The sequence below is a fragment of the Triticum aestivum genome, chromosome 1D (genome assembly GCF_018294505.1).
Source record: "Triticum aestivum cultivar Chinese Spring chromosome 1D, IWGSC CS RefSeq v2.1, whole genome shotgun sequence".
NCBI lineage: Eukaryota > Viridiplantae > Streptophyta > Magnoliopsida > Poales > Poaceae > Triticum > Triticum aestivum.
The window spans coordinates 417,161,179-417,180,437 of NC_057796.1; the positions used below are offsets into that span (position 1 = coordinate 417,161,179).

Sequence of the window (19,259 nt, forward strand, 5' to 3'; positions counted from 1 at the left end):
TAAGATGGACCTGCCAGAGATGCCCTAAGGATGAAAGTAGATCGGCGATGTGTTGTTGCGGTGGCATCGTGATTTTTTTGACAGTTTATCAGGGTTTTATTTTGTTTAGCAATTTTGAGGATTTGTGTTTACAGAATCATTTCAAGGGTCCTATTCATGAACAACGGCACATTCCTTGGGCTGAGCGACGGCCCATTTCTTTCTCCTTCTTTTTCTGTCCTCACCCCGACCAACGTTACGAATTCAAAATCACCCGACCAACCCGAGTGCCACTGACGCGAAAACAGAGTCGATTTCGAAGCGCCGCCGCCCTTGCTCTGCTCCGCCCGCGCTCTCCTCCCCCTCACTCCGCCGCGTGGCGCGCCGAAGCGAGGCCGGAAGCCAAGATCCGGCGACCACGCGCCACGATGCAGCAGCCGGCCCTCCTCGCCACCGGTTCGTCCGCCTCCCCTCTCCCTGCACTTCGCTGATTTTCTCCTGCTCCGCTCGGTTCCGTTCGATTCGATTCAGTTCTAGCTAGTATTCGGTCGACTTCTCTCAGCCATTGTACCGGCGGCCGGGTGGTCGAGAGCCATGGACTCACCCCACGGCTGCTGATTTCGTGTGTGTCATGCGCGGTGCAGGGGGACTCGACGAGTACGAGTACGCGAGGTTGGAAACGCTCTTGATGGAGGGAGGGTCCGCCTCGGCAGGAGCACCTCGCTTCAATGGCACAGACTATGAGTCATGGCGGTTCAGTATGAGGCTCCACTTGGGGGCCTTTCACTATCGTGTGTGGAGCATTGTGGAAACCGGCCTCTCCTCTTGTGTGGATGAAGCGAACCCGACGGCTCCCGAGCTGAGGAACATCCACTACAACGCCCAGGCCATGAACGCCATCTACTGTGCCCTGAGTGATGACCAGCTCTACCGGATCTGGCACCTTGATATTGCTAAGGAGGTCTGGGAGGCTCTCCGGGTTATACACCAAGACACCCCAATCATCCGTGAGTTGAAGGTCAAACAGCTGAGGGAGAAGATGAAGTTTTTTGCGTGGAGGAAGAACGAGCACCCCATTAGCATGTATTCGAGGCTCATGAATCTGGCCAGTGAGATGAAGCTCCATGGATGCCAGGAGGTGACAGATTCTTATGTTGTGAGGAAGATTCTTCATGCCATCACACCAAGGAGCTCCACCTTTGTGACCATCATCCGTCAGAGGCCTAACTTTGAAGAACTCACCCCTTTGGATGTGCTCCATAATTTTCAAGTCCACGACAACATGCAAGAACTATCCAGAAGAGGCATGCGCGGGTACGCGAGGGCGAAGGTGGACACTGTCACGCCGAGCAAGCCCGCCCGCGAAGCCGGTTGCTCCGGAGAAGCGCCTCACTTCGATGGCACACACTCTCTATCGTGGCAGCGTAGGATGAAATTCCATTTGTTTAGCATGCACCCTCTTGTGTGGAGAGCTGTGGAAACTGGTTTCTCTTGTGCAGATGAAGCAAATGAAGAGAGTAATGTGCATCACAGTGCCGGAGCTATATGCGCCTTTTATCGTGCCATGGATGATAGTCCCTACAACTGGATTTCCCCATATAAGAGTGCCAAGGAGATTTGGGATGATCTCCGAAAATTTAGTGAAGCGGGTTCTAAGTCAATGCTCAGCTCACTGAGACAGATATGGACTGGTTCGTCTTAGGAGAAGATGAGTCCATCGATGACATGTATACAAGGCTCAACAATTTGGCCAATGAGATAAAGGGCCTTGGGTGCAAAGAGATGACCGATTCCTATCTTGTGCGGAAGATGCTTCGTGCCATGACACCAAGGAACCCAAACTTGGTTTTCCTCATCCGTCAGAAGCCTAACTTTGAACTACTCACCCCTCGGGATGTGCTTGCAACATTCCTCCTCTACGACATGGAGCAGAAAGAATCCAAACTGTCGAGTGGGTATGCTTTGCCACGATCAAGCAAAAAGGTCAATGCTGCCTTGAAGGCCAAGCAGGTGCAAATTGAGGAATCAAGCGATGATGAAAAAGACAATGATCAAGATAGTGAGCGAATTCAACAAGGAATGCAAGAAATGTCTCTCTTGGGGAAGAAACGTGGAGGTGTTGCTTGGAAAGAAAGGCTACGAAGCAAGAAGCAATTTCTCTGACAAGTCCAAGATGAGGAAATCAAAGAGATATTGCTATCAATGTGGTGATCCCAATCATTTCATTGCTGCTTGTCCTAATAAGGAGGGCAAGAAAGAAGAGAAGGAGAAGAGCAAGTACAAGAGGAAATCATTCGATCACAAGGGCAAGCCATACAAGCCAGACAAGCAGAAAGGTATGTTCCTTTGCTTCATCTTGTACTTTCGATTGCACAATTTTCCATGAAGTAAGTAATGAAATGTTCTGCGTTACAATGACGGGTTCCGATCTGGCACATGTTATGTGTTAAATGACAGGGTTCGTTCTGAAACGGATTCAGGGTGGCCAATTAAGAAAACAAAAATTTGGAAACAAGTGCGGTGTCTGAGTAACACTACAAATGATTTTAATGCGCTGATATCGATGTCAAGGAGACACAGGATGAAAAGTATTGGTATTAGTAAAATGGTTGCATTGTATTAGAACTAATTCAGTTCACAAGTCTGGTCATAAAGGTTTATGTACTTGACTGTTGCCAGCCCTAAGATTTAGGCCCTGTGTGATTGCTGTCCTCTAAAGTCCTCTGAAAGTCCAATTTGATTACTGAGTGGGCAATATAATTCAAGCAAATTAATGAGGTGATAACTATGCTATGACCTTAGGAATGTGCATAGTAGTGCAAACTGGAAAGTGCATAACCCAGCAGAAATACCAAAACATGAAGCCGGTTGCCTCTAGAACTGTTAATTAGCAAAACAGTCGTATGGACAATGGCATATGAAGCTACATTGCACATTGTTCAGAGCATGTGAAGCTAAATTGCACATTGTTCTGACATTCTGCTCTAACCGGGTCAAATTTTGACCTGTACCCCGTTCTAAGCATTTGGCATTACTTTTACTCTATGCATACCAAATGGTTATGCAGTTCATATTTGAACTAAATTAAAAATATTTCCTTTATAACATGATGGAGCTTGGAATTATCTTTTGAATGTTGAATCCCCTAAAGTTGTTTTCTTATATACGATAAGACTGGAGAATTGTTCCAAGTAAGTAAACTGTATTCTCTATCGTAAACTTAGTCAATTTTACCAGCTCGCCATTTGCAGACATTAAAGTCGCAGATTCGTCGGGTGTGGATGCGAGGAAAATACCCTACTGCTCACTGTTATGTTTGATCAATTGTATATCCCTAATAAAATCATGACGGAAACTTCTTTTTTTGGGGCAATGCAAGCTGATTTCATGAGTATATGTGGAGGAAGAATGAAAGGAGGGGGAAACACCGGAGCTTGTGGTGCTACCGGTGCACCGGAGCTTGATATGTTTGGTGGAAAAATGTTACTCCCTCCGATCCATAAAGTGTTGCAGTTTTGAAATAAGCTTGAACTAATCTTAGTACAAAACTGCGACGCTTACTTTGGATCGGAGGGAGTACTGACTTTGTGTCCCTTGCTAGATGTTGGCCTAGTGAAAAGAGGTTTAAAAATCTTTAAGATCATCACTTCGGCAATCCTATGGGTGCCCTGGAATGATATCATCATTAACCATAAGATTTGGTTGACTATGAAACAGGTGTGGAGGCACATCCTCGCGTCAACACGGGAGTGGAAAGTGCCGTTCAAAGATGCAGAGGTGGTGGACTTGGACCGCTTCGGAGGCCGGTTAATGGATAACCTGAGAACTCCATTTCGGCTGACGTGGAGCTGAAGAGGGGGCTGGTGCCGAAGCCGACAAGGAAACCCGCCGCCCGGCCGTCACAGCAACCCTCCTGCCTCAGTGAGCATCTGCCCAGAGGAGTGGCAGTGGCCTTCTGCCTCAGTGCGTATCTGCCCAGAGGAGTGATGGTATATGATGATGATGATGATGAAGTTACTGAATCTTAAGCACGCGCATGCTGTTCACCTCTCAGACCTGTTTCTTCTTCTTCTTTTGGCTCGCATTGGTGGCCTTATTTCTGATGCTGTGTAACGCTGAGTTTGCGAAGGATTTGAACCTGTTAGCGCTGTATAACTCGCTGGTTTCATTCTATAAAATGGAGCCAGGGTGGCTCCACCCTGTTTGTCCTCTGAATCTTGTCATGCAGCTTATCATCCCATGGGCTAGGAGCCTAGGAGTGATATCTTGTACTCCCTCTGTAAACTAATATAAGAGTGTTTAGATAACTAAAATAGTAATCTAAATGCTTTTATATTAGTTTACGGAGGGAGTACCATTTGCACTCGTAGTTCCAAACCTATACTAACTGCGCAATACTATCATGAAAATACTGTGTTGGTGTTTCCACTCTGCTTCGCACTATTAGTTTGCATCAGACTTGTACATCATGCATGGACCAGTTCTTGCTGTTTCGCTTCCTGAAGATTTCTTTTCTGTCGATGAAAGGAGCATCACTCCCAAATTCATTGCTGAAATTGATCTTGCGGAAGAATTGAAGTGAGAATAATGTATTTCTGCATATGGCAGCTGTTGTATGAATGTTTCTGTTCAGATCTCTGGGACACGATTCCACAGGCCGACGTGTTTTTGTTGCCAGGCTGACCATCCCCATGTTTTCTTATGCCTCCATGGTCTCTGCTTTTTGCATAATTCTCCTTGTAGGAAGTGGATGGATCTTGGTTGCTTCTCTTCCTGGGATGTTTTTGCTATTGAAGTGAAATATCTCTCCTATTCATGAAATTTTAAAAGTGTTTGTGCCTTTTAAAAGAAGTTCACATATTTAAAAAATGTTCATGTAGTTGTCAAAATATATATTATTTGAAAGTATTTCCTTAAAAACCATAAATGGAAATACTAAAAATCTGACGTCAGATTTTTAAACGTGTCAAATCGAACGTTTTTCATGACAATTTATATTGGCGCAAGGATGACAAATTAGTTTACAAGCACGGCAATTTCTTGACAGAAAATGAAATAAGGCTGATTTGCCACGCCAACTAAACTTGTCATCATCTGCAAACACAACTTGACATAAAAAACATTCGATTTGCCATACCAATTTTTTTTTACATTGGCTGGATATTCGAGTCCGACCACAAAAGGACAAAACATAAAAGTTAAAATTAAAGTAAATTAGCAAATTGAACTAACCAAGTGAAATAAAAAATAGACAAAAATAAAAACCAAAAATACATAACGAAACTAAACAAAGAAACCAAACAGGGAATCGTAAGAAAACCGCCCTTTGCCTGGGCCGGCGCTATGTATGCTTGTGTCGGCGGTAGGATCTTGCTGCACACACTAAGCGAGACCTTCTAATCGGCGCCCTCTGTGCCGGTTAGGAGTTCTGGCGCCCACAACCAGTTATTAGAAACTGAAAAAAGCTCGTGGATCTATAAAATTCATGAAATTTTAAAACAAGTTCACTAAGTTGAAAAGGTTAACAATTTTGGGAAATTTCACGGAATTGTTTTCCTTTAAATTATAAAAAGTTAACGCATTTGAAAAAAAAGGAAAAAGGGGAAAATCAAAAATAGGAAAAAAACAGAGTAAAAAAACAAAAACCTGGTTCGAAAAAAAAACAGTTAGGAACCAAAACCTACCTGGAAGCTTCCCAAAACCCAGGGAGGAAGGGAGCAACTAACTAAAGAGCGCTCGTTCCCAGCCTCCACAAGGGTCACTTGGGTATGGGCTGAGGCGCACTCTCAGCCACCACCATGTGTGGCGCTCTAGGCGCTTCCTCTGGATTTTTTTTTAATTTTTCCGAACATGTTTTCAGCTTTTTAGTGGTTTTCCCCCCTTTTTTGAGCTTTTTGGTTTTTCACGGGTCTTCCTTAGCTTTTTAAGCGAAAAAACTCATTTTTTTCCTTTTTCGAGAGGCACGGCCGTGCCTCTCGAAAACGGAAAAAAAACGCATTTTTTTCTTTCGCGAGAGACACGTTTTTGCTTCCGTGAGAGTCATGGTTTTGCTTCCGCAAGAGGCACAGCCGTGCCTCTCAGAAAAGGAAAAAACGCGTCTTCTTTTTTTTTTCCTTTCGTGAGAGGCACTGTTTTGCTTTCGCAAGAGACATGATTTTGTTTCCGCGAGAGGCACGACTGTGCCTTTTGAAAATGAAAAAAATGCGTTTTTCTTTTTTCCGCGGGAGGAATGATTTTGCTTCCGCGAGAAGCACGATTTTGCTTCCACGAGACGCACGGTCATGCCTCTCGGAAACGAAAAAAAGACGTGTTTTGTCTGTTTTTCTTCCGCGAGAGGCACAAATTTTCTTCCATGAGAGGCCGTGCCTCTCGGAAACGTCTTTAAAAAAAAGTGCTTCATGTCCGGTTTTTTCGTGAAAAAAAGTTCGTCAAATCCTATCAACATGGGATCTAGTTTTGAAGATCTCGACGCGAGAAATCCAACGGTGAAAATTCGAGATTTGAACGCACGGTTTAAGAGATAAAACGTTTTGAATAAAAAAATCTTTAAAATAAGGGAAAACTCTCAGATTGCGACAAGTGACGCACATGCAGCGTGCCAATTGTCACGGTCTGGGAAGGTGACAATGATCTTTAAAAGGAGTATTCCTCAATCAGTAATTCCGAGGGAGAAATCTTACCTAAGGTGCGCTCGATAGGCTGGCCCATTTAGTATCGAAGAAAGGGAGGGGGTGTGTGCGGTGTTTAAAAAAACAGGCTTAACGGACGCTCAAGGCGCCAACGCACTGAGCAGCATACGGAAGCACTATGATCCGACAAGTACCAGCTTTAAGAGCGCGCAATCAAGCACAGCTCCGCAATTTCGTCCAGAAGCTGAAGCACACAGCAGTGGAAATGTGTTTAGCCATTCCTTCAGATTCTACGACGATGTTGACGTTTTGCTGTTAGTTGCTCGATCTACTCTTCAGTAAAGTGTAGGAATATGCTGAGCCCCATAACTTTTTTTTTTAAAAGCGTAGCCTCACAAGTTGTAGCCAGATCAGAACGTCTTTTAAAGCGTAGGCTCACGACCGTGTGTGCGTTTTTTTTTCTCTTTTCCTTTGGCAGAATTATGAATACTACTACAAGTTAAGCGGCCCAACTTATTGAGTACCGAAACGTGACAGTGGTAGAAAAGTTTAGGTCTAAAATTAGTAGTGGTTGTGGTGCCAACCGTTAAAGAAGACGATTCACTGAGAAAAGATGGACCGTCAGTATCTATGTTATCATTTGATGAAGACAACCTTTTTTTTTCTTTCTGGTCGATGCATGTTCCAAGCCGGTTCATCACGCCATCGGCAGATTCGAGCCCATTTGGCCGGTCCGAATTTGATCCAGCAAGGCTCTTTTCAACTGCCCTAATTTGCGTCATTAAGATATGATGAGGCCACCCAACCGTATGCGCAGCTCCTTGATTATTCGTTTCCCCCATTCGCTAGCTATTCTCCAGCTGGGCATGATGCTCGTCTATCTTTCCATTTGTCATGTGCCCTTTTTCTGTAGCCCTGTGTGTCGGATTGCACGGCGGCTTTAGCTAAAGGCCACGGCCATCCTAGCAGCCACCTGACTCTGGGGCATGTGCGTCTGTTTAATATTTCTGCTTTGATCCCTCTGTTACAGCTGCATCAGCTCTACTTGTGGAGCAGCGTGCAGTGCAAAATGACTTGTCTATCTGATGTTTTTTGCTCTCTTTTTGCTGTGTTTCTTATTAGATCCTCGACCGAAATTTCTACATTACATCTACATGTAGGGGTTCCCGTATTAGTCGAAGTGGGGAACTCTGAAACAACTTCCGACGTTGAATCGCTTTGACTTGATGACGGAGATTCACTAATCTCGTCGAGTTGCACTGTCCTCCCATCCACTCCTTCCGCAAAAAAAAAAACTCTTTCTCAAGAAACAAACCATTTTAAGCAATAAACATTTTGTCTTCAGCGCGGTAGTAGAAATAATATCCAACAGTTTTGGAATAACCAACAAAGTAGCACTTCTCTGGTTGCACCGCCGCCGCTCTTAGATGCACGAATGAAGAAGGTAAGCAATCATGGACAATTGAAGGTGAAGAAACATCACAGATGCCGAGTCAAGGTGACAAGCACGTCGAGAAAAGGGTCACTCATCGCAGAAAGGATTGTGCTCCCGACTTCGCGGACGTGCCACCGTCGTCGAGAAGGGGAACACTATGCCCTTCCACCAAGGACGAGGACGCTGACCCGTTGGGAAAAAACAATGCAGGCCACGCTAGAGAGCAGCACCGAAGGGGAAAGTGACAGATCTGCAAGACATATCATCGCTTGCCACTGCCACACAAAACTCAAGCTATCGGACACCTCCACCACGTCATCCTTCACCCAAGACCATGCTTTCTCGAGGCGGCGTCTCCAAGGAGAACACAACACACATGGCACCATCGCCGTGAAGGAAATATACCCTAGAGGCAATAATAAAGTTGTTATTTATATTTCCTTATATCATGATAAATGTTTATTATTCATGCTAGAATTGTATTAACCGGAAACTTAGTACATGTGTGAATACATAGACAAACAAGGTGTCACTAGTATGCCTCTACTTGACTAGCTCGTTGAATAAAAGATGGTTAAGTTTCCTAGTCATGGACATGAGTTGTCATTTGATTAACGGGATCACATCATTAGAGAATGATGTGATTGACTTGACCCATTCCATTAGCTTAGCACTTGATCATTTAGTATGTTGCTATTGCTTTCTTCATGACTTATACATGTTCCTATGACTATGAGATTATGCAACTCCCGAATACCGGAGGAACACTTTGTGTGCTACCAAACGTCACAACGTAACTGGGTGATTATAAAGGTGCTCTATAGGTGTCTCCGATGGTGTTTGTTGAGTTGGCATAGATCGAGATTAGGATTTGTCACTCCGATTGTCGGAGAGGTATCTCTGGGCCCTCTCGGTAATGCACATCGCTATAAGCCTTGCAAGCAATGTGACTAATGAGTTAGTTGCGGGATGATGCATTACGGAACGAGTAAAGAGACTTGCCGGTAACGAGATTGAACTAGGTATTGAGATACCGACGATCGAATCTCGGGCAAATAACATACCGTTGACAAAGGGAACAACGTATGTTGTTATGCAGTTTGACCGATAAAGATCTTCGTAGAATACCTAGGAGCCAATATGAGCATCCAGGTTCCGCTACTGGTTATTGACCGGAGACGTGTCTCGGTTATGTCTACATAGTTCTCGAACCCGTAGGGTCCGCATGCTTAAAGTTCGGTGACGATCGATATTATGAGTTTATGTGTTTTGATGTACCGAAGATATTTCGGAGTCCCGGATGTGATCACGGACATGACGAGGAGTCTCGAAATGGTCGAGACATAAAGATTGATATATTGGACGACTATATTCGGACACCGGAAGTGTTCCGTGTGATTTCGGAGAAAACCGGAGTGGCGGAGGGTTACCGGAACCCCCCAGGAGAACTAATGGGCCACATGGGCCTTAGTGGAGAGAGAGAGAGGGCCGGCCAGGGCAGGCCGCGCGCCCCTCCCCCTCTGGTCCGAATTGGACTAGGGAAGGGGGGGCGGCGCCCCCCTTTGCTTCTCCCTCTCCTCCTTCCTTTCCGCCTCCTAGTAGGAGTAGGAAAGGGGAGTCCTACTCCTACTAGGAGGAGGACTCTGTTGTGGAACGTAGTAATTTCAAAAATTTCCTACGCACACGCAAGATCGTGGTGATGCATAGCAACGAGAGGGGAGAGTATCGTCCACGTACCCTCGTAGACCGTTAAGCGGAAGCGTTATGACAACGCGGTTGATGTAGTCGTACGTCTTCACGATCGACCGATCCTCAGTACCGAACGTACGACACCTCCGCGTTCAGCGCACGTTCAGCTCGGTGACATCCTGCGAACTCACGATCCAGTAGAGCTCGAGGGAGAGTTTCGTCAGCACGACGGCGTGATGGCGATGTTGATGAAGCTACCGACGCAGGGCTTCACCTAAGCACCGCTACGATATGACCGAGGTGGATTATGGTGGAGGGGGGCACCGCACACGGTTGGGAGAGATCAATGATCAACTTGTGTGTCCTAGGGTGCCCCTGCCCCCATATATAAAGGAGCAAGGGGGGAGAGGCGGCCGGCCAAGGAGGGCGCGCCAAGGGGGGAGTCCTACTCCCACCGGGAGTAGGACTCCTCCTTTCCTAGTAGGAGTAGGAGAAGGGGGGGGAGGAGGTGGAGAGAAGGAAGGAGAGGGGGGCTGCCGCCCCCTTCCCTTGTCCAATTCGGACTGGGGCAAGGGGGGCCGCGCGCCACCTCCTGGCTGCCCTCTCTCTTCTCCACTAAGGCCCAGTAGGCCCATTACATCCCCGGGGGGGTTCCAGTAACCTCCCGGTACTCCGGTAAAATCCTGATTTCACCCGGAACACTTCCGACGTCCAAATATAGGCTTCCAATATATCAATATTTATGTCTCGACCATTTCAAGACTCCTCGTCATGTCCGTGATCATATCCGGGACTCCGAACTACCTTTGGTACATCAAAACATATAAACTCATAATACCGATCGTCACAGAACTTTAAGCGTGCGGACCCTACGGGTTCGAGAACTATGTAGACATGACCGAGACACGTCTTCGGTCAATAACCAATAGCGGAACCTGGATGCTCATATTGGCTCCCACATATTCTATGAAGATCTTTATCGGTCAAACCGCATAACAACATACGTTGTTCCCTTTGTCATCGGTATGTTACTTGCCCGAGGTTCGATCGTCGGTATCTCAATACCTAGTTCAATCTCGTTACCGGCAAGTCTCTTTACTCGTTCTGTAATACATCATCCCGCAACTAACTCATTAGTTACAATGCTTGCAAAGCTAGTGATGTGTATTACCGAGTGGGCCCAGAGATACCTCTCCGACAATCGGAGTGACAAATCCTAATCTCGAAATACGCCAACTCAACAAGTACCTTCGGAGACACCTGTAGAGCACCTTTATAATCACCCAGTTACGTTGTGACGTTTGGTAGCACACACAGTGTTCCTCTAGTAAACGGGAGTTGCATAATCTCATAGTCATAGGAACATGTATAAGTCATGAAGAAAGCAATAGCAACATACTAAACGATCAAGTGCTAAGCTAACGGAATGGGTCAAGTCAATCACATCATTCTCCCAATGATGTGATCCCGTTAATCAAATGACAACTCATGTCTATGGCTAGGAAACATAACCATCTTTGATCAACGAGCTAGTCAAGTAGAGGCATACTAGTGACACTCTGTTTGTCTATGTATTCACACATGTATCATGTTTCCGGTTAATACAATTTTAGCATGAATAATAAACATTTATCATGATATAAGGAAATAAATAATAACTTTATTATTGCCTCTAGGGCATATTTCCTTCAGTCTCCCACTTGCACTAGAGTCAATAATCTAGTTCACATTGATGACCCACAAGTATAGGGGATCTATCGTAGTCCTTTCGATAAGTAAGAGTGTCGAACCCAACGAGGAGCAGAAGGAAATGATAAGCGGTTTTCAGCAAGGTATTCTCTGCAAGTACTAAAATTAGTGGTAACAAATAGTTTTGTGATAGGATAATTTGTAACGAGCAACAAATAACAAAAGTAAATAAAGTGCAGCAAGGTGGCCCAATCCTTTTTGTAGCAAAGGACAAGCCTGGACAAACTCTTATATAGAGAAAAGCGCTCCCGAGGACACATGGGAATTATCGTCAAGCTAGTTTTCATCACGTTCATATGATTCGCGTTCGGTACTTTGATAATTTGATATGTGGGTGGACCGGTGCTTGGGTGCTGTTCTTACTTGAACAAGCATCCCACTTATGATTAACCTCTATTGCAAGCATCCACAACTACAACAAAAGTATTAAGGTAAACCTAACCATAGCATGAAACATATGGATCCAAATCAGCCCCTTACGAAGCAACGCATAAACTAGGGTTTAAGCTTCTGTCACTCTAGCAACCCATCATCTACTTATTACTTCCCAATGCCTTCCTCTAGGCCCAAATAATGGTGAAGTGTTATGTAGTCGACGTTCACATAACACCACTAGAGGCTAGACAACATACATCTCATCAAAATATCGAACGAATACCAAATTCACATGACTACTAATAGCAAGACTTCTCCCATGTCCTCAGGAACAAACGTAACTACTCACAAAGCATATTCATGTTCATAATCAGAGGGGTATTAATATGCATATAGGATCTGAACATATGATCTTCCACCAAATAAACCAACTAGCATCAACTACAAGGAGTAATCAACACTACTAGCAACCTACTAGTACCAATCCCGGACTTGGAGACAAGAATTGGATACAAGAGATGAACTAGGGTTTTGAGAGGAGATGGTGCTGGTGAAGATGTTGATGGAGATTGCCCTCTCCCGATGAGAGGAGCGTTGGTGATGACGATGGCGATGATTTCCCCCTCCCGGAGGGAAGTGTCCCCGGCAGAACAGCTCTGCCGGAGCCCTAGATTGGTTCCGCCAAGGTTCCGCCTCGTGGCGGCGGAGTCTCGTCCCGAAAGGTTGCTTATGATTTTTCCCTTGACGAAAGACTTCATATAGCAGAAGATGGCCACCGGAGAGCCAACAGGGGGCCCACGAGGCAGGGGGCGCGCCTTGGGGGGTAGGGCGCGCCCCCCACCCTCGTGGCCAGGTGGGGCCCCCTCTGACGTACTTCTTCCGCTCAATATTTTTTATTATTTCCAAAAATAACTTTCGTGGAGTTTCAGGACTTTTGGAGTTGTGCAGAATAGGTCTCTAATATTTGCTCCTTTTCCAGCCCAGAATTCCAGCTGCCGGCATTCTCCCTCCTTATGTAAACCTTGTAAAATAAGAGAGAATAGGCATAAGTATTGTGACATAACGTGTAATAACAGCCCATAATGCAATAAATATCGATATAAAAGCATGATGCAAAATGGACGTATCAACTCCCCAAGCTTAGACCTCGCTTGTCCTCAAGCGGAAGCCGATAACGATAAATATGTCCACATGTTTAGAGGTAGAGGTGTCGATAAAATAAAATACGGACATGAGGGCATCATGATTATTCTCATAACAGCAACATATATGGATATTGTCATATGATTTCTTATGCTCAAGTAATAATCTATTCACAATGCAAAAGTATGAATCATAAACTTTATTGAGAACTAACAAACTATAATCTCAGTCATTGAAGCAATTGCAATTTATCATAACATCAGAAAGAGTCTATGTCAGAGCTTTATAGCAAGTCCACATACTCAACTATCATTTAGTCTTTCATAATTGCTAACACTCATGCAATACTTGTGGTTATGGAGTTTTAATCGGACACAGAGAAAGATAGGGGCTTATAGTTTCGCCTCCCAACCTTTTACCTCAAGGGTAATGTCAACAATAATAACTCATGCTGACTTACATCCGATTAGATATATCTATCAGGATCTTTCTAACACCCTGTGCTTGCCAAAGGATAAAATGTAAAAAGGAAAGGTGAAGATCACCATGACTCTTGTATAAGGTAGAAGATAATAGTAACAGATAGGCCCTTCGCAGAGGGAAGCAGAGGTTGCCATGCGCTTTCAGGGTTGGATGCACAAAATCTTAATGCGAAAGAACGTCACTTTATATTTCCACTTGTGATATGAACCTTTATTATGCAGTCCGTCGCTTTTATTTCTTCCACACCACAAGATTGTATAAAGCTTATTTCCTCCACACCAATCAATCATACATATTTAGAGAGCAATTTTTATTGCTTGCACCGATGACAACTTACTTGAAGGATCTTACTCAATCCATAGGTAGATATGGTGGACTCTCATGGCAAAACTGGTTTAAGGGTTTTTGGAAGCACAAGTAGTATCTCTACTTGGTGCTAAGAATTCGGCTAGCATGAGGGGGAAAGGCAAGCTCAACATGTTGGATGATCCATGACAATATACTTTATCTCAGATATAAGAAAACATTACCCATTACGTTGTCTTCCTTGTCCAACATCAACTCTTTAGCATGTCATATTTTAATGAGTGCTCCCAATCATAAAAGATGTCCAAGATAGTATATTTATATGTGAAACCTCTCTTTCCTTATTACTTCCTATTAATTGCAACGATGACCAAAGCTATGTTTGCCAACTCCCAACAACTTTTAATCATCATATTCTTTCTATGTGAAGTCATTACTCTCAATAAGATCAATATGAACTCTTTATTTCTTTTTATTCTTTTCTCTTTTCTTTATTCACTCAAGATCATGGCAAAACAATCAAGCCCTTGACTCAACACTAATCTTTATTATATATAGCTCACGGACTCGATTACATAGAGAGATCATAAAGCAAAACTCAAAACTAGATCATACCATAAACTTTATTCTACTAGATCAAGATACTACTAATAGGATCGAACTAAGAAAAACGGTAAAGATAGGAGTGTGATGGTGATACGATACCGGGGCATCTCCCCCAAGCTTGGCAGTTGCCAAGGGGAGTGCCCATACCCATGTGATTATGTCTCCTTCTTTGTTGGTGAAGAAGATGATGATTTGGTTGATGGCGTAGGCTTCTTCCTTAATTTGCGCTTGAGGACAGAATTTTGATCCCTCAAGTCGTCAATCTCCTGCTCCAGGATTAATATCTTTTTGCATAGTTCCTGCTTGTTTTCCTGCAATAGACGAAAAGGAATAAACTCGATCTTAGGTTTCTTTGCTCTCTCAGGGAGGCTTGACTTTTTGAACTCCACATGCATACCCCCAGGTTGAGGTAATGGGGCTTCATCTTCATCTGAGCTCGTCTCTTCCTTCCTCATGGGTTCATAGTCCTCTTCTTCCTCCGTAGTCCAACCACAATGTTCCACATCTCCATAGACCTTAGGATCTGTAAGGTAATCATCCACATAGCTTTCTCCTTCCGAATCCTGGGACGACATGTTGCTCTAATCTGCAGCAGGACAGCTCGAAACAAGAATAGAGGATAATTGCGTAATACGGGAGTCAAAACCTTCGGGAGATTATATAATGAATTTTTACCGACCAACATACGTATCGTGCAAGAAAACGGAGTCCGGAAGGCACACGAGGTGCCCACGAGGTAGGGGGCGCCCAGTAGGGTAGGGCGCGCCCTCCACCCTCGTGGAGGCCTCGTGTCCTTCCCGGACTGCCTCTTATTTTTCTAAATATTCCAAAACGGAGAAATATTGCCTTAAAAACTGTTTTGGAGTCGGTTTACTTACCGTACTACATACCTATTCCTTTTCGGAGTCTGAAACATTCCGGAAAGTGTCCCTTATGTATTCCTCCGGGGTTACGGTTTCAATAACATTGGTTTCAACATTTATGGGATTACCTGAGATATAATGTTTAATTCTTTGACCGTTCACCACCTTCGGATTTGTACCTTCGAAGTTGTTGATTTTTATGGCACCGGAAGGATAGACCTCCTCGATAACGTAAGGACCTTCCCATTTAAAGAGAAGTTTTCCTGCAAAAAATCTTAAACGAGAGTTGAATAGCAACACATAATCACCTACATTAAACTCACGCTTTTGTATCCTTTTGTCATGCCATCTTTTAACTTTTTCTTTAAACAACTTGGCATTTTCATAAGCTTGGGTTCTCCATTCATCAAGTGAGCTAATATCAAATAACCTCTTCTCACCGGCAAGTTTGAAATCATAGTTGAGCTCTTTAATAGCCCAATATGCCTTATGTTCTAGTTCGAGAGGTAAGTGACATGCTTTTCCATAAACCATTTTATACGGAGACATACCCATAGGATTTTTATATGCAGTTCTATAGGCCCATAATGCATCATCAAGTTTCTTGGACCAATTCTTTCTAGACCTATTGACAGTCTTTTGCAAAATTAATTTGAGTTCTCTATTACTCAATTCTACTTGACCACTAGACTGTGGGTGATAAGGAGATGCAATTCTATGATTAACATCATACTTAGCAAGCATTTTACGGAAAGCACCATGAATAAAATGTGAACCACCATCAGTCATTAAATATCTAGGGACTCCAAACCTCGGAAAAATAACTTCTTTAAGCATCTTAATAGAGGTGTTATGATCAGCACTACTAGTTGGAATAGCTTCTACCCACTTAGTAACGTAATCAACAGCAACTAAAATATGTGTATATCCATTAGAGGCAGGAAAAGGTCCCATATAATCAAAGCCCCAAACATCAAATGGTTCAATAACAAGTGAATAGTTCATAGGCATTTCTTGACGTCTACTAATATTACCAATTCTTTGGCATTCATCACAAGATAAGACAAACTTACGGGCATCCTTGAAGAGAGTAGGCCAATAAAAACCGGATTGCAATACCTTATGTGCAGTTCTATCTCCAGCGTGGTGTCCTCCATAAGCTTCGGAATGACACTTGCGTAGGATCTGTTCCTGTTCATGCTCAGGTACACAACGTCTAATAACACCATCTGCTCCTTCTTTATAAAGATGTGGGTCATCCCAAAATTAATGTCTCAAATCATAGAAAAACTTTTTCTTTTGCTGGTATGTAAAACTAGGTGGTATAAATTTAGCCACAATGTAATTAGCATAATCAGCATACCATGGGGTAGTACGAGAAGCATTTATGACATTTAACTGCTCATCAGGAAAGCTATCATCAATAGGTAGTGGGTCATCAAGATCATTTTCTAACCTAGACAAGTTGTTTGCAACGGGGTTCTCAGCTCCCTTTATATCAACAATATCCAAATCAAATTCTTGTAGTAAGAGAACCCATCTAATAAGTCTAGGTTTAGCATCTTTCTTTTCCATAAGATATTTAATAGCAGCATGATCAGTGTGAATAGTTACTTTAGAATCAACAATATAAGGTCTGAACTTATCACAAGCAAATACAACTGCTAAGAATTCTTTTTCAGTAGTAGCATAATTTCTTTGAGCATTGTCTAGAGTTTACTAGCATATTGAATAACATTTAATTTCTTATCAACTCTTTGCCCTAGAACAGCACCTACAGCATAATCACTAGCATCACACATAATTTCAAAGGGTAAATTCCAATCAGGTGGCTGAACAATAGGTGCAGAGATCAATGCTTTCTTAAGTATTTCAAATGCTTCTACACAATCATCATCAAAGACAAATGGTATATCTTTTTGTAATAAATTAGTCAGAGGCCGAGAAATTTTTGAGAAGTCCTTAATGAACCTCCTATAAAACCGGCGTGACCAAGGAAACTTCTTATACCTTTGATGTCCTTGGGACATGGCATCTTTTCAATAGCATCAACCTTGGCTTTATCAACCTCAATACCTCTTTCAGAAACTTTATGCCCCAAGACAATACCTTCATTAACCATAAAGTGGCACTTTTCCCAATTCAAGACAAGATTAGTTTCTTCACATCTCTGCAAAACTCGATCAAGGTTGCTCAAGCAATCATCAAAAGAGGATCCATAGACGGAAAAATCGTCCATGAAAACCTCACAAATCTTTTCACAAAAGTCAGAGAATATAGCCATCATGCATCTTTGAAAGGTAGCAGGTGCATTACATAAACCAAAAGGCATACGTCTATAAGCAAAGTACCAAAAGGGCAAGTAAAAGTAGTCTTTGATTGATCATTGGCTGACACAGGTATTTGAGAGAAACCAGAATAACCATCTAGAAAGCAAAAATGTGTATGTTTGGATAATCTTTCTAGCATTTGATCGATAAAAGGTAAGGGGTAATGATCCTTTTTAGTAGCCTTATTTAATTTGCGGAAATCAATTACCATCCTATAACCTGTAATAATTCTTTGCGGAATCAATTCATCTTTATCATTAGGAACGACAGTAATACCTCCCTTCTTAGGGACACAATGGACAGGACTTACCCACTGACTATCAGCAACGGGATAAATTATACCTGCCTCAAGGAGCTTTAGTATTTCCTTTCTTACCACTTCTTTCATCTTAGGATTCAGCCGTCGTTGATGATCACGAACTGGTTTGGCATCTTCTTCCAAATTTATTTTATGTTGACATAGAGTGGGACTAATGCCCTTAAGATCATCAAGAGTATATCCAATAGCAGCACGGTGCTTCTTCAGAGTTTTCAATAATCTCTCTTCTTCATGCTCTGAAAGGTTAGCACTAATAATAACAGGATATATCTTTTTCTCATCAAGATAAGCATATTTAAGAGTATCAGGCAACGGTTTAAGCTCAAACATGGGATCACCCTTGGGTGGAGGAGGATCCCCTAGGATTTCAACAGGCAAATTGTGTTTCAGGATAGGTTCCTGTTTAAAGAATACTTCATCTATTTCCCTTCTTTCATTCATAAACATATCATTTTCATGGTCTAGCAAATATTGTTCTAAAGGATCACTAGGAGGTACGGCAATAGAAGCAAGACTAATAATTTCATCCTTACTAGGTAATTCCTCTTCACGGTGTTGTCTACTAAATTTAGAGAAATTAAACTCATGAGACATATCACCCAAGCCAATAGTAACAACACTCTTTTCGCAGTCTATCCTAGCATGAACTATGTTCAAGAAGGGTCTACCAAATATAATGGGACAAAAGCTATCTTGTGGGGAACCAGGAACAAGAAAATCAGCAGGATATTTAGTTATCCCACACAAGACTTCAACATCTCTAACAATTCCAATGGGTGATATTGTATCTCTATTAGCAAGTTTGATGGTAACATCAATACCTTCTATTCAGCAGGTGCAATTTCATGCATAATTTGTTTGTATAAGTCATGAGGTATAGCACTAGCACTAGCACCCATATCACATAAGCCATGATAACAATGATCTCCTATTTTAATAGAAATAACAGGCATGCCTACCACAGGTCTATGTTTATCTTTAGCACAAGGTTTGGCAATTCTAGCAGTTTCACCGCAAAAATAAATAACATGCCCATCAATATTATCAGCCAAGAGATCTTTAACAATAGCAATATTAGGTTCAACTTTAACTTGCTCAGGAGGTGTATAAGTTCTAATATTGCTTTTACGAACCACAGTTGAAGCTTAAGCATGATCCTTTATCCTAACAGGGAAAGGTGGTTTCTCAACATAAGAAGTAAGAACAACAGGATCATTATAAGTAATAGTCTTTTCTTCAACTTTAACAGGTGCAGCTACTTTTACTTCTATGGGAGGAGGATATTTAAACCACTTCTCTTTGGGGAGATCAACATAAGTAGCAAAAGATTCACAGAAAGAAGCTACTATCTCA

The 19,259-nt window shown here is 42.9% G+C and overlaps 1 protein-coding gene across 1 annotated transcript; it reads left to right on the plus strand.

Annotated features, from left to right (window-relative positions):
* The first annotated feature begins 244 nt into the window (after positions 1-244).
* On the plus strand, positions 245-4,183 carry LOC123172269 (uncharacterized). The gene is made up of 3 exons (XM_044589271.1): positions 245-435; positions 624-2,315; positions 3,697-4,183. Exons 1-2 carry the CDS (start codon positions 408-410, stop codon positions 1,679-1,681), a joined length of 1,086 nt encoding a protein of 361 aa, XP_044445206.1. The 5' UTR covers positions 245-407; the 3' UTR covers positions 1,682-2,315; positions 3,697-4,183.
* The last annotated feature ends 15,076 nt before the right edge of the window (positions 4,184-19,259 follow it).

Excerpts from the sequence above, each read along its gene's own strand:
- LOC123172269 (XM_044589271.1), top strand. The coding sequence starts at position 408 with ATGCAGCAGCCGGCCCTCCTCGCCACCG. Across the intron at positions 436-623 it reads GCCGGCCCTCCTCGCCACCG|GGGGACTCGACGAGTACGAG; the intron begins GTTCGTCCGCCT and ends TGCGCGGTGCAG.